Source organism: Eschrichtius robustus, chromosome 7, assembly GCF_028021215.1.
Source record: "Eschrichtius robustus isolate mEscRob2 chromosome 7, mEscRob2.pri, whole genome shotgun sequence".
In the NCBI taxonomy this organism is placed as follows: Eukaryota; Metazoa; Chordata; class Mammalia; order Artiodactyla; family Eschrichtiidae; genus Eschrichtius; species Eschrichtius robustus.
Genome location: NC_090830.1, coordinates 110,239,889 through 110,253,154, shown reverse-complemented (window position 1 = coordinate 110,253,154; position 13,266 = coordinate 110,239,889). Strand labels below are relative to the sequence as shown.

The 13,266-nt window shown below is 43.7% G+C and overlaps 1 protein-coding gene and 1 long non-coding RNA gene across 5 annotated transcripts in view; one reads left to right on the top strand and one right to left on the bottom strand.

Moving 5' to 3' along the window:
• The window catches only part of LOC137767375 (uncharacterized), a 43,308-nt gene extending 42,362 nt beyond the window's left edge, over nucleotides 1–946 (bottom strand). For 2 of the 4 annotated variants that reach the window (XR_011074518.1, XR_011074515.1), the window contains exon 1: nucleotides 858–918. This is a non-coding gene — a long non-coding RNA (uncharacterized lncRNA). Of the gene's footprint in view, nucleotides 1–626 lie in introns of all 4 variants that reach the window. The other 2 variants (XR_011074517.1, XR_011074516.1) reach the window with 2 other exon arrangements.
• Nucleotides 947–1,182: 236 nt separating this feature from the next.
• The window catches only part of GOT1 (glutamic-oxaloacetic transaminase 1), a 28,464-nt gene continuing 16,380 nt past the window's right edge, over nucleotides 1,183–13,266 (top strand). Inside the window, exons 1-2 of the mRNA XM_068548333.1 lie at nucleotides 1,183–1,407; nucleotides 9,644–9,825. Of these exons, the coding sequence (XP_068404434.1) occupies nucleotides 1,290–1,407; nucleotides 9,644–9,825 (300 nt within the window). The 5' untranslated portion in view covers nucleotides 1,183–1,289. The remainder of the gene's footprint in view (nucleotides 1,408–9,643; nucleotides 9,826–13,266) is intronic.

Below are 13,266 nucleotides of genomic sequence, written 5' to 3'. Positions count from 1 at the left end.
TGCTTACTATATGCAACTAAACACTTCATATGTATTAACTCACAGAATCCCCACGACCCTAAGAAAAGTATTATTATCTCCACTTTATGAAGCAGGAACAGAGAGGTTAAGTAACTTGCCTAGACCTGACCAAGTTAGTAAGTGGTAGCACTAGAATCTAAATCTAGGTAGTCTGGCTCCAGAACTAGGTTCTTAACTGGGCATTTTGGGCATTTTCTACAATTGTAATATTGCCAACAAGGGACAGAAGCACAGGAAAGAGAGAGGGATTTTAACCAGAGTGAGGGTAAAGGCAAAGCTTTAGGGAGGAGGCATTTGCTCTGGATCTTGAAGGTCAACAGATGGAGAGAGGGTCTGGGGAGGAAGGAACAGCCTGACTAAAAGAAGAGACAGTCTGAATACCAGCCAGCTGACGACAGCAAGATCTGGCTGAGTGCCTGCGTGGGAGAAAAGCTGGAGGGGGAGGTCGCGCCCAGATCCGTAAGGTCCGTGAGGACCAAGCTCTCTCGGTAAGGAAAGGGGAGCAAAAGCTTCAAACTGTAAGAGAGGCAGAAAGGAATTCCTGGACACTTCCTCTTTTAGTAGGATGGCCCCCTCTCTGAAACCAAGGCAGGTGGCCCACCCACATTTCTCTCAGGGGGAAACAGCCGGCCGAGATGGTCAAGGTCGTCCGCGCGGGCTCCGGAGCCGCACGTCCTGGTCGAGGACTCACGACCCGTGCGCAGAGCCGGATTTGGCTGCCAGCCCGAGCCGGGCCAGACTGGGTCAGGAACGTGCGCACTCCCGGGCCTGGCAGGGAGAACACCAGCTCCGCGGGTACCGGAAGGCCGGTCCTCCAGCTACCTCCCGCCAGCTACCTGCCACCAGCTACCTCCCGCTTGTCTCCGGGCGCCTGAAGGTCGAGGAAGCTGCCTCCCGCGAACGCCGCTCGACTCCTCCCCTCAGCGGCCCAAGGATCAACGGCTTCAGCGATAGGAGCACGCTCTGCCAATCAACTCTATCCCCGCCCCGTCCCAGCCGGCGTACGTTGCATTGGTTGAATCATTACCGGCCTCCGATAAGATTCTCTCCTTGGATTGGCTAATACCATCCTGTCCCTTTTGCGTCAGAAGCTCGCGATTGGTTAACCGCGTTGCCAAGTTCCGTACGCGGCTCGACCATTGGAGGCCGCGGGCCCGCCCCTGCCGGCTAGGTGAAGGTGAGCGTCTCCTCCAGTCGCCGCGGTTGGACCGGATCGAGCGGCTTCAGACGCAGAGTGGAAGCTTTCGGCCGACTCCAGCTTTCTAGCTATGGCGCCTCCATCAGTCTTTGCCGAGGTTCCTCAGGCCCAGCCGGTCCTTGTCTTTAAGCTCACTGCTGACTTCCGGGAGGATCCGGACCCCCGCAAGGTCAACCTGGGAGTGGGAGGTAAGGATGCAGTGCCCAAGAGTGTGAGCAGCCTGGGAGTGGAGCGAGCCTAACCCTGGCTGTGGAGACCGTAGGAGATGCCCAGGCCCAGCTTAGCTCCGTCGGAGAGGAGGCAAGATCCACGAGGCTTAGTTCAACCTGCCCATTTTACTGATGGGCATATGGAGTCCCTGGAAAAGGGAGATGTATCAGTGTACACACAGAAAACGTGTAGCAGTCAGGGTACAAACTCAGTTTTTCCGATTCCGCATTGTGTGTTCGTTATATTGCATCCTTTCGCCTCTTAAGAAATGGGGCGGCCAGGGATTGAAAGGAGAGGGATAAAAATAGGAAGCCTTATAGGCTTGGAGTCCTGGCTGCTGGGGAATGGAAAAAGGAGAACTCTTAGCCCTAGGGAGCTCTGGTCTGGGTCGGTAAATATTTGAGTAACTACCAGGTATCAATCAGGTACTTTACCAAGCCTTGTGCGGGGAAGACTGAGTCTTGGTTTTGGCCCCAAGGAGATTAAAATCAGCAGGTGTTAAGTGATGTAATAGAGATCTAAAATGCTTCTGAGACAGGTTAATGCTCCCTGGGGATCTGGGAAGAATGTTCTGGCTCTCACAGATGTGGTGGGAATGGGTAGAGATGGTGGAAAAGAGAGGAAAGAGTGTGGACAGTAGAAGCTCACTTTCCACACATCCTTGTCATCATTTCTTGCTTGTATTTCTTGGACAGCTCAGAGCATGGGCCTCAGTTTTTCCCACTGCCAAGAAAGAGATTTGGACTGAAATGCCTCTGAAATTCCTTTAACTCTTACCTTAATCGTCTCTGGTGAATTTGTTATTTCTGCCACTGTCATTTGGATGTTTGAAGCCACACCAACACTTACTCAACCACATAGAAAGATGAGCCAGGGAGAAGAGAATGAATACGACAATGTTCTGTGCTAGGGAACAGACTTAGAACAGAAGGACTAGAAATTTCTGAAAGAGAAAATTGAACTGTTTTGTAGCAGAGAAGCAGTGGCGAGAAGGAGGTGCAGAATCAGGTGTCCCACAGTGACTGTGTCTGTACATAGGACCTGTTAAAGTCTTCACCAAGGAATATGGAGGAGGGGTGAGGAAAAAGCCATTAAAAAGTGATGGTTTGTTGAACCTGGGTAATGGGTACATGGGCATCCGTTATATTATTCTCACAACTTTTGTGTATGTTTGAAATTTTCCATAATAAAGCATAAAAAAGTCAATTCAGAATACATAGTTTCACCCACAGAGGGAAAGTGATGTTTTTAGCAGGCAGCAAAGTGGAAGTAATATTGAAAGATTTCCTTGAATTGAATTGGAATGAGCACTATTCAAGCTCTTAATTTAAAACCAATCCAAAACCTCCAAGTCTTTCTTTAGGGCTGGATATATATCGTGAAGAACCAGTATTGATATTAATCCAAATACATGTTTTTAAAACCTTAGGTTTCATTGGCTCAATTACCTTTGAACTATCTTACAGGATTTTGGTGAGGATTAAATGCATTTAAAGTTCTTAGAACAGTCTCTGGCACATAAGTAGGAGTTATGTAAGTATTAGTTGTTACTGTAGTTGTTTTGGCATTTCTTTGCATAAAAGATATTGAATAAAAATTTTCAGCTCAAGAACTGCAAAATGAAATAATTTCTGACATTGGTTCAGATATAAATTGCTCATGCATAGAAAAAGCACCCTGCCAGCCGAGGCCAGAAGTGATTGGCTCAGAAACATATTCTGCAGCCCAGATGGTGGTCAATTCAACTGTGAAAGTGCCTTTGTCATGTTTTCCTGGAACCGAGGAATTCTTTCTCTTTACTACAAGCAAATGATTTATGCAGTTAATTGCATTTAGTGCTTAGGATGACTCTGGAGGATTGTTTATTACTATTACTGTTTTAGAGGTAAGAAAGCTGAAGCCCAGATTGATGAAGCATTTTGGTCGAGGTCACATGGCTGTAGGTGGTGGAGCTGGGATTCCAAGCCACATTTCTCAGGTCCCTTGGTCTCTGCCCCCTTCTCTATTGGGCACCTTCAGGTGGTCCACAGGGAACCAGTGTACGGTAGTGGAACAGCCAGGAGACCTGGGTACAGGGCCAGGCCTGCGGTCCAGTGATGTGACCTTCGGAGTGTTATTTAACATCCCCGGACCCAGTCTGTTAAATGAGGAGCCAGACGGAATGACCTCTCTCTAAAATTATACTCTAAGATTCACTAGCATGTTACATGACTGTAGTATAGAATAATAATGTTACTGGCTTCATCAGATGACTGAGAATTAAATGAATAATTATGTGTGAGAAATGTGACACATAAATGAAAAGTATTGTATAAATGTTATTTATTTATTTATTTTATAAATTTATTTATTTATTTATATTTATTTTTGGCTGTGTTGGGTCTTCGTTTCTGTGCGAGGGCTTTCTCTAGTCGTGGCAAGCGGGGGCCACTCTTCAACGCGGTGCGCGGGCCTCTCACTATCGCGGCCTCTCTTGTTGCGGAGCACAGGCTCCAGACGCGCAGGCTCAGTAGTTGTGACTCACGGGCTTAGTTGCTCCGCGGCATGTGGGATTTTCCCAGAACAGGGCTCGAACCCGTGTCCCCTGCATTGGCAGGCGGACTCTCAACCACTGCGCCACCAGGGAAGCCCCTAAATGTTATTTTTGATGATCACTGTGACCCATCTTTTTTGTGGATGGCAGGTGCTCAGGTAAAGGTCTCATTAAAGTGTAGTAGAATAAGAAGTCTCTTTACGGCTTTCATATGTCCTAGCTCTATTTATACACATCCCGAAGTATATCCTTTGTGAAGGAAATGTATTGATAATTAATCTCTGACTTTGGTGAAGATGCGCTTTTTTTTTTTCGAAGTTAAGATAAAGCCTAATGGAAGTTAACCAACTCAAGTTCTAATGATGTTGGACATTTAGAACAAACTGCGACTATAATCTCATTAGCTCATTCCTACTTGCAGATAGTTTCCCCAGAGATTTTCTTCTTGCTGTGACTATTTGCATAATTTCCATATAGTTAAACAGAGCAGAGCATCACATTTTTCACTGTTAAATATGATGCTCTTTGAGTTGACTGTTTCAGCACTTCTTAAAGTTTCAGACAGGTGACTTTAGGGGCAGGGGAGATATGAGTTCAGCCTGATGCACCCTGAAGCAAGACATTTCTACATAGACTCCAGTCCGTTCATCACGTAAACTTAGCTTTCTTTTGTTCCAGGTAGACTGTGCTTGCTTTCATATTTGTTGTTGTTTTTAATGTGGGTTCTTAGCATCTTCAAATAAAGTTGTGGGAGAGACGTGCTGTATCAGGTGTTTCTGAGTACCCCTGGTCCTTTCCGCAGGACCCTAGTTGGAGAAGGGCCTTAAAGAGGCATATATGCATGGGCTGTGGGGTAGGGATGGATGGGGGAAGTGGAGATCTTAGGAGGAGGAGGAGGGTGATGGTTTGATCATCTAATTCTCTGTGTTCTTCTGGAAATTGAGACTCACCTGCAACCTGTGTGACTCCTCTAAAAGAGCTGGTCCTCAGGGAGAAGGGTGTGGTGTGTGGAGCTGAGGGGCATGCTGGTAGGTAGAAAGGCCCCTTGCACAGTCAGTCCTCTGGGGCCTGCTGGCTTCAGGCTTTCCCTAGACATCTCTTGCTCTTTAGAAAAAGCACAGGGATCCATGAACTTAATAGTATGACAGCCTAGCTCTTACAGTTCTTGTGATCTTGGGCAAACTTTTCTGGCCTCAGTTTGCAGATCCCGAAAATAGAGATCATAATATCTATTTTGTGAGTTGTTATAAGAATTAAATGAAAGTAAAAAAAATGTGAAGTATTTAGCACAGTGCCCTGTATGTAGTAAGTATTCAGTAACTCCTTGTTTTTACTATGGCTTCAGCCACCGTCCCTGTCTATAATTATAAAATCTTTCTTTCCATCCTGGACTTCTTCCCTGGATGCCAGACCCATATTCGCTACAGTTTGCTGGACACGTTGTACAACCACCTCAAATTCATCGTGTTTAAAACAATGCATGGATTCCACCCTGCCCTCAATCTTTTCTTTTTTTCTTCTGCTTTGCTCTGTATCTTGGTTGCCCCCTCCCCCGCCCCACCCCCACTAGTCTTTATCCAGACTAGAGAGAGACTTTGGAGGTTGTCGGTGACCCTTTCATCAGTCCCATGTATATTTATTTGGTCATTAGGTTCTGTCTTTTTTACCTCATAAATTTATTTTGAATGTCTCCCCTTTTGTTTATCCCCGCTGCCGCTGCCGTGATTCAAGACTTCATTATTTCCTTCGTGGATTATTGCAGCAGCCTCCTGACTTCACTGTCTGCTTCTGTCCTCCTTCCAGTTTATTTTCCATCATGTCACTCAAATGATTCTGTTAAAATGTACAGCTGTCCATGTCACTGTCTTGCTTAAATGCTTTCAGTGGTTTCCCCATTGAGACAAAGTTCCTTAGAAGAGACCCCAAGACTCCCTGAGCCATTCCGTGCTGTTTCTCCATGGATCTTACATCCGAGCCATGAAAATGCAGATCCTCAAAACCCTCATCTCTCCAAGCTTCTGGGGCCTTGCACAAGTGTTCCCTCTGTCTGGAAAGCCCTTTTTCCTATCTTTTAAACTCTTATTCATCTTTCATACTTCATCTTCCCTGATCACTTACAGGAGAACTAAGGACTCTATGCTCTATGTTTCCTGGAGGGAGGCCAAGACAGTATCTTGTTTTATCTTACCCATCTCTGTGTAGCTACTTCTAGCCAATACCTGGTTCATGGTGGATTCAATAAGTAGCCATCAAATGAGTGAGAGAATGAAAGAATGAATGAGAAACTCATGGGTCCAACAAAACGGGAATAAAACCCCTCTGAGAGAGCAGGAATAGTGGTTGTTGGTAATGCTTAACCTCATTGCTCCAAACGCCCAAGAGTAACTGCAGTTCTGCTTCAGTAGGGCAGTGAGGCAAGGCATTGGGAATAAATCTAGAACTGAATCTGGGGGAAACTGGGCAGTGAAGAAGGAAGCAGAGGTGTGAATTGGCCGGTTTCTCTTTTGTCACAATATGGACACAATGCCTCCCTGCCTCCAGTCCTATCACAGGATTTTTTAGAGTTGCACAGAGTATACATTACTGGTAAGAACAGCGGTACTATGGCTTTATCTTTCATATTTTATTTATTTATAATACATGATTTACAAATGACATATCATAAATATATGTAGCATAATTATATATTAACCATCCAAACACAGATGGGAAACATAATAGAACTAGTTTTTCTACAAACACCCATATTCTTGTACATCTGAACAGTATCCCCTCTGTGTAGTGTAGTCCATATATACTGCTATTGCTCAAAGTTTTCCGAAAACCCTCTTTTGGAATGGCCTTCAAAGCATGTTAGACCCACGTAGGAGGCCATATTTTTATAGCTGTTCTCCATTAATATTATTCAGTCCATTCACCCACCTACTTTGCTGGACATAATACAAGTACCATTTTCAAAAATTAAATTTACTTTCAAAGGACAAAGATTTGGCATCATTGAGGATATTCAAAATAATGAGATGTCTCCTCTAAAAACAATTCCAAGAGAAGAATTCCAAGAATATTTTGAACAATGGTAGCATTGTGATCATAGATGGGGTGATCTACTTCAGGGAAAACAATTACTTGGGAGTCATTATTTTGGTATCTCTTTGAAAAACCAGACCAAATCTCGACTGATAAAGTAGGCTTTTTGAACTTGTTGAGAGGGAGGGAGTTTGGTGGGCCAAGGGGTCTAATGTGAGTGATATGACAGTATTGTGAGTCAGATTCACCTACCCAGAGACTGGTTGTTGGTTAGTGGCTGTGTCAGTCTGGAACTCTGTCCACATTTTTATTACTAGCTTGATATGCTTTTCAAATTTGCAGATGACACATTCCTGGAAGGTAGGGTTAGTTGATGGAGTAGAAGACAGATGCAAAATCAAAATACCTTATAAAGTCTTATTTGTTGTCTGACTTTTGATCTAGTAATTTTACATCTAGAAAAAGTTTTCCTAAGGAAGCACTCATGAATATGTGTAAAGTATAAGAACATTAATTACAATGTTTATATTAGCAAATAGTCAAAAGCAACACAAATAGTTAATAAATTATACATAGAAAGGAATATTGTCTAGCCACTAAAACTGTGTTGTAAATGGCTCATATATATGAAAAATGCCCAGTTGCATCCACGATAGGAGAAATGCAAATTTAAACCACCCTGAGATAGCATTTGCACTCTTAAATTGGCAAAAATTCACTCAGTGGCTGTGGCTGTGGGGAAGCAGACACTCTTGTACATTGATGGCACAGATGTACACTGATAACACCCCTGCCCTGTGGCACAGATGTACACTGATAACACCCCTGCCCTCTGGCAGCGATGTACACTGATAACACCCCTATAAAAAAGCCAATGTGGATATATCTGTCAAAACTACAAATACACAAAGTATGCTTAAAAGTAATATATTTGCATTTAAAGGGAACACATTCTTTAAACTTTTCATTGATTGCCACCAGTATTCTTCCAATCAGTTGTTTTAACCATATTTGTCGTACAACTACGTGTTGTAAAATGAAAATCAGTTGAAAGTAGTAAACTAATGTATACCCTCAAAAACAACAACAAAATTACACATACACGTACTTCTCAACCTACTCTTCCATTTTCAACCCTGCCTCTTACAGCTATATTTACATACATGTAAGATGACATATGTACAAGGTTCACTGAAGTATTATTTTCTAATAGCCAAAGGTTAGAAACAACTCAAATGTCGATCAACAGGAGACTCGCAAAACAAATTATAGTACATTTATCAGTTATGCAGCTCTAAAAAGAACAGTCTGTGTGCACAGACTTAAATAGTTAATGATGATGAAAGATATTCATAATATATATTTAATAAGTGGAAAAAAGCATGTTGAAAGTTCTATATAAAAAATGACACAATTTATAAAAGAATATACTCATGTAAAATAAAGTTTAAAAGGCTGTACACCAAAATTTTCATACTCCTTATCTCTGAGTGCTGGAATTACATGTTAATCATAATGTTTATTATTTTCTTTTTGGGCTTTTCTAAATTTTCTACAATCAACATGTGTTCAGTAAACAATATCAACCACCCTAAAAAAGTGATTAAAAAAAAAGGGATTAATGTTGAGCAGAAATCAACAAGATAAAGAAGAATTACTTAAAAAATTTGTTTCACAGTCACTTGCCAAAGTATAGGCTTATTGGAGACCTAAACCTTCCAGCAGAAGCAAATCCCTGTCAGGAATCCTGCTCAGAGAAGTCATTGGCTTGGATGCAAGCCAAAGCAGCTGCCCTCTCAAGCTATAATCTCAAAATGATTATAGGGTAGTATAGGAAAAAAAATCAGTGATAGGATAACTCAAAGTAGACTAAAAATACTTTTAGTGTAGAAGAAATGCTTAGAAATTTGCTGTAATCAAGATTAAAAATTATGAAACAGGTAAACTTAGATCCATAAAAGTGTGAAGCAGAGGAAGTGAGTGGTAGGAACAGTCAAAATGGTAAATAAACACTGGCTAATGTCAAAAAACAGCAAGAGGACAAAGATGTGTAAACTTGTTCGATGATTGTGTAACCAGTGGTTGGAATCTTCAGTCACAGGTGTTTCCTCGCCATTTGTCTCATTTCTGTTCTTACAGGACAAGAGGAGGAGGTGGGCCTCCCTCCACCCTCCTCTCTCTCCATGTTTTTGTTTGAAGGTGCAGCGTTCATGTGACGTAGTGCCGAACCCTTTTCTTGGGGAGATGCAGAAGGAAGGCGATTACCGGGCCAGTGGTCGTAGAGACCTCAGTGCCCTAGTGATATTGACATAGCATTTGTAAGGTATTTTTAATTTGCGGAGTGCTTTTGCTTGCACTCTCTCACTCGATCAGGCTCTTTGATGTCCCAGTTTTATTTCAGCATTCTACTTTTTGGAGGTCACATATTTAAGAACTATAATTTCCATAAGGATAGGAAACTGTCCTTCTGCCTTCCCAGCACCTAGCCTGGTGCCTGGCCCAAAGCAGGCGGTCAGTAAGTGAATGAACTTTAATTTCCCTCACAGTTCTGTTTTGATTGGAAGGTGGTAGAACTCTCCCTGTTCACAGCTCCGAACTCTTCCTTGGACGAAGCCTAAGACTCCTCCGTTGTATGTCTCTTTCCCATGTCCCAGCTTATCGCACAGATGATAGCCAGCCCTGGGTTTTGCCAGTCGTGAGGAAGGTGGAGCAGAGGATTGCTCATGACAGCAGCCTAAACCACGAGTACCTGCCTATCCTGGGCCTGGCAGAGTTCCGGACCCGTGCTTCCTGCCTGGCCCTTGGGGATGACAGCCCAGCTCTGCAGGAGAAGCGGGTGAGTTTTGGGTGAGGATCTGTTTTTTTCTGGAAACTGTGAGGGTAAAAAGTGGTTAAAAATTAAGTGTTATGTCTATTGAACTGTCAGTGAATAAGGGTTTAAATAGTGTGACCTCAGGAACCTGATAGCGCGAATAACATGCTTTTGTATAAAGCACAGCTTCTTCAGTTGTTCACTTTTGCCCAATAGATGATCGGATTTCAGCTGCTGGGTTTGAAGCAGTCAGTGGAAATGCCAAGCCAAGGGAATTTAATGGAATGATCAAGAGATTAGGGTCTGGACCCAGCTCTGCCACTACTTTTGACCAAAGGCAAGTCATTTGCTCCTCCAGCCCCTATGTCTCATCTACATGTTAGGAAAAGACTAGTTTATGGTTCATGGTCCCATAAGGAGCATTTGCATAGGGGATCATTCAAGGGGCCTCTGAACTCCCTGAAATTTTGTGCAGAATTCTGTGTGTATGTGTATTTCTGGAGAGAAAGTTCATAACTTTTATCAGATTTTCTGAAGGAACCTATGGCCCCCGAAAGTCCAAGAGCCACTAGTCTAGATGCTCTCTGAAGATCCTGCCAGTTCTAATATTTGATTCTGCTAGCCTTGATCTCAGCTTCTCTTCATTTAAGTGCTTCCTGGTATGTAGTCTATGTATAACTAGAGATACATGGAAGAGGAATGCATTTGGGGAGAGTCTGTATGTGGCAGAAAGTGGTGTGATAGAGTTTATCAGTGTTGTAGGAATTCAGAGAGACTGGCAAAGGCTGGAAATGGGACTTGAGCTGAACCTTGGGGAATGAGGCCAGGACACTGGTTCTCAACTGTGACTGTATCACCTGGGAGGTTTTAAAAACATTCTGGTGGCTGGATCCCATACCAGACCTGTTAAATCAGAATCTTGGAGGGTATCACCTTTCTCTGCCCCTTTATTACCTTTCCCTACAATTCCCTTCCCTTCATGGGTATTTTTTAAAAGCTCCCCATGTGACTGCAAAGTACAGCCAAGGTTGAGAACCACAAAGTACAGAGGAAGAAAAAGGAGGGGTATTTGTCTGGAGCAATAGGAGTCCAGGGACAGAGGTTGGAGGTGAGCAGGTACAGGTTGTAAAGAGACCTACCTGATTAGGGCTGGGAACATGCTGGGTAGATCAGGCAGGCTGATTTTGGCAGGCAGGGCAGGGGAAGCCCCTTGAAGGTTTGCGCAGAGAAGTTACCCAATAAGAGTGTTTGAAGAAGATAAACCTGGCTGGATGAGTAGGAAAGGGAAGAGCTCAGGTTTTTGCAATAGTCCGATTAGGTATTGTGCAATTTAAACCAACTGCCCTTATTGCTCTGCTAGGCAGTGTCAGCCCCGCTGAGCAGCCTTCATGCAGGTACAGCCTTCATGCATGAAAGAGACCACATCTTGGAGTCACTGATTTATTTCCATGCTGTTACCCAGATGCCCTGATAAGCAGAACGGCAGGGTAAAATGAAGGCTGTACACAGGCACATTCTTATGTATATAAGGAGACCGGGAGGCTCTGGGTGAAGGTCTCAGATCAATGGTTAGGTAAGTAATTAACTTGATGAGGGTTTTGCCTGGATTGGTATAAGAGACTGTAACTGACTTGCCTCTAGGAACTGAAGGAATACGGGTAGAAATGGTAGACTTTAGAGATTATGGGTGGCATTGGGAAGTTGCTCTGAAAATCTAGGGTTTCCACTGAGGGAGAGAGAGAGTCCTGATGAAGTTTGAAAATGGGGAACTTTGGCGACTGGGGGTAATCTTCTGAGACGTTGTTGATAAATTAGTTGGAATTCCATTGATGACAAATGAAAACAGAGGTTCTGTGTTGGGGAGCTTCTTCCTCTAAGACTATACATTTCTTATGTGATGCTTATTAACTATGTTGGCAGATAGATGCTTGTTCCTCTGCCCAGGAACAAAATGCTCTGTTCCCCATTTTGATCGCTTAATACTGAGGCTTGGGGCTATTGCTTGTGGCATAGAGCCCTTCCTCTTAGTCTAATTCATCCTGTGTTATGTTTTTGATCATAGAACAAATTTAAATGGCAGTCTGTAAATATTTGAAGACTTTTACTTTTTACTTTTTTTGTGTGTGTGTGTAATGGTTTAGGATACCCTCTTGGCATCTACAACACCCTAGGTACCAGGTGATACTGAGCTCTGAGCACTTGCTCTTTCCCTGGACCATCCCCAGGTGACTATCTTAGCTCAGCCCACCGTCATCTCATTTGGATTCTTATAATAGCCTCTTGCCTCTAGTCTCTTCCCCATTCTAGTACATTCTGCACAGTGCAGCTAGAATGATCTTCCTCAGCAAAAAAAAAAAAAAAAAGAGCTAATCGTGTCACCTGCTTCCCCTCTCACACACACACAGTAGCTCCTCCATTATCTACAGGGTAAAATGCAGACTCTGACCTGGGCATGCAGCATGTTTGTAGCCAGGCGTCTTCCTGTTCTTGCAGTTACTCTTGCTCCCATCCTGTCAGGGTCCTGCCTTCCTAAGAGCCTGCTGTTTTCTAGACCTGCCGAGCCCTGCCATGACTTGGCACCTTTGCCTCAGCTGTTCCTTCCACTAGGAACAGGGAAGCTGTTCCCCCTTCACTTCTCTGACTCCCCAGTCCCCACCTCCAAGTCCTTCAAGGCCTGACCAAGGGTCACTTCCATGCTGAATCCTGAGCTCTCTCAGGCAGAGCAAGTTGTTGGAGTGCTCTGAGTCATCACAGGACTGTGCATTGCTTGGGAAAAGCAGCACTTACTGTGTTTAATGTACAATTTTGTAAGCCTGTCCCTCCCACAACACCCTAGGTTCCTCCAGGGCAGGGCTGATGGCTTATTTACTTACTTTTTAAAAAATTTTTTTAGTGTGTGTGTATGGTGTGAAGTATGGTTCTTTTATTTATTTATTTATTTGGCTGTGCTGGGTCTTAGTTGCAGCCCACGGGCTCCTTAGTTGTGGCATGCAAACTCTTAGCTGCGGCATGCGAGATCTAGTTCCCTGACCAGGGCTCGAACCTGGGCCCCCTGTACCAGGAGCACGGGGTCCTATCCACTGTGCCACCAGAGAAGTCCCAATGGCTTACTTATCTACCTCATGAATCTTCAGCATTTAGCTCCTAGCTTGGCACCTCAGAGATCTCAGATGTTTTAATTCACTCATTCGTTCAGTGAACAGATGTGTGCTCACCACTAGGCACTGTTCTAGATAGTGGAGCACAGTGGTGACCAAAACCACTGCCTGGCTTACAGTTTTGCGGGGAGAAACCGACAGTAAACATAATAAATAGGAACATTGTATAGTGTATTGAAAGATGATAAATGCTACAAAAATAGAGCAGAGGAAGGCATATTGGGAGTGCTGAGGGTGGGAGTGAGAGTGGATACAGTTTTAACTAGGGTGGTCATGGTAGAAACAGAAATGACGTTTGAGCCAAAAC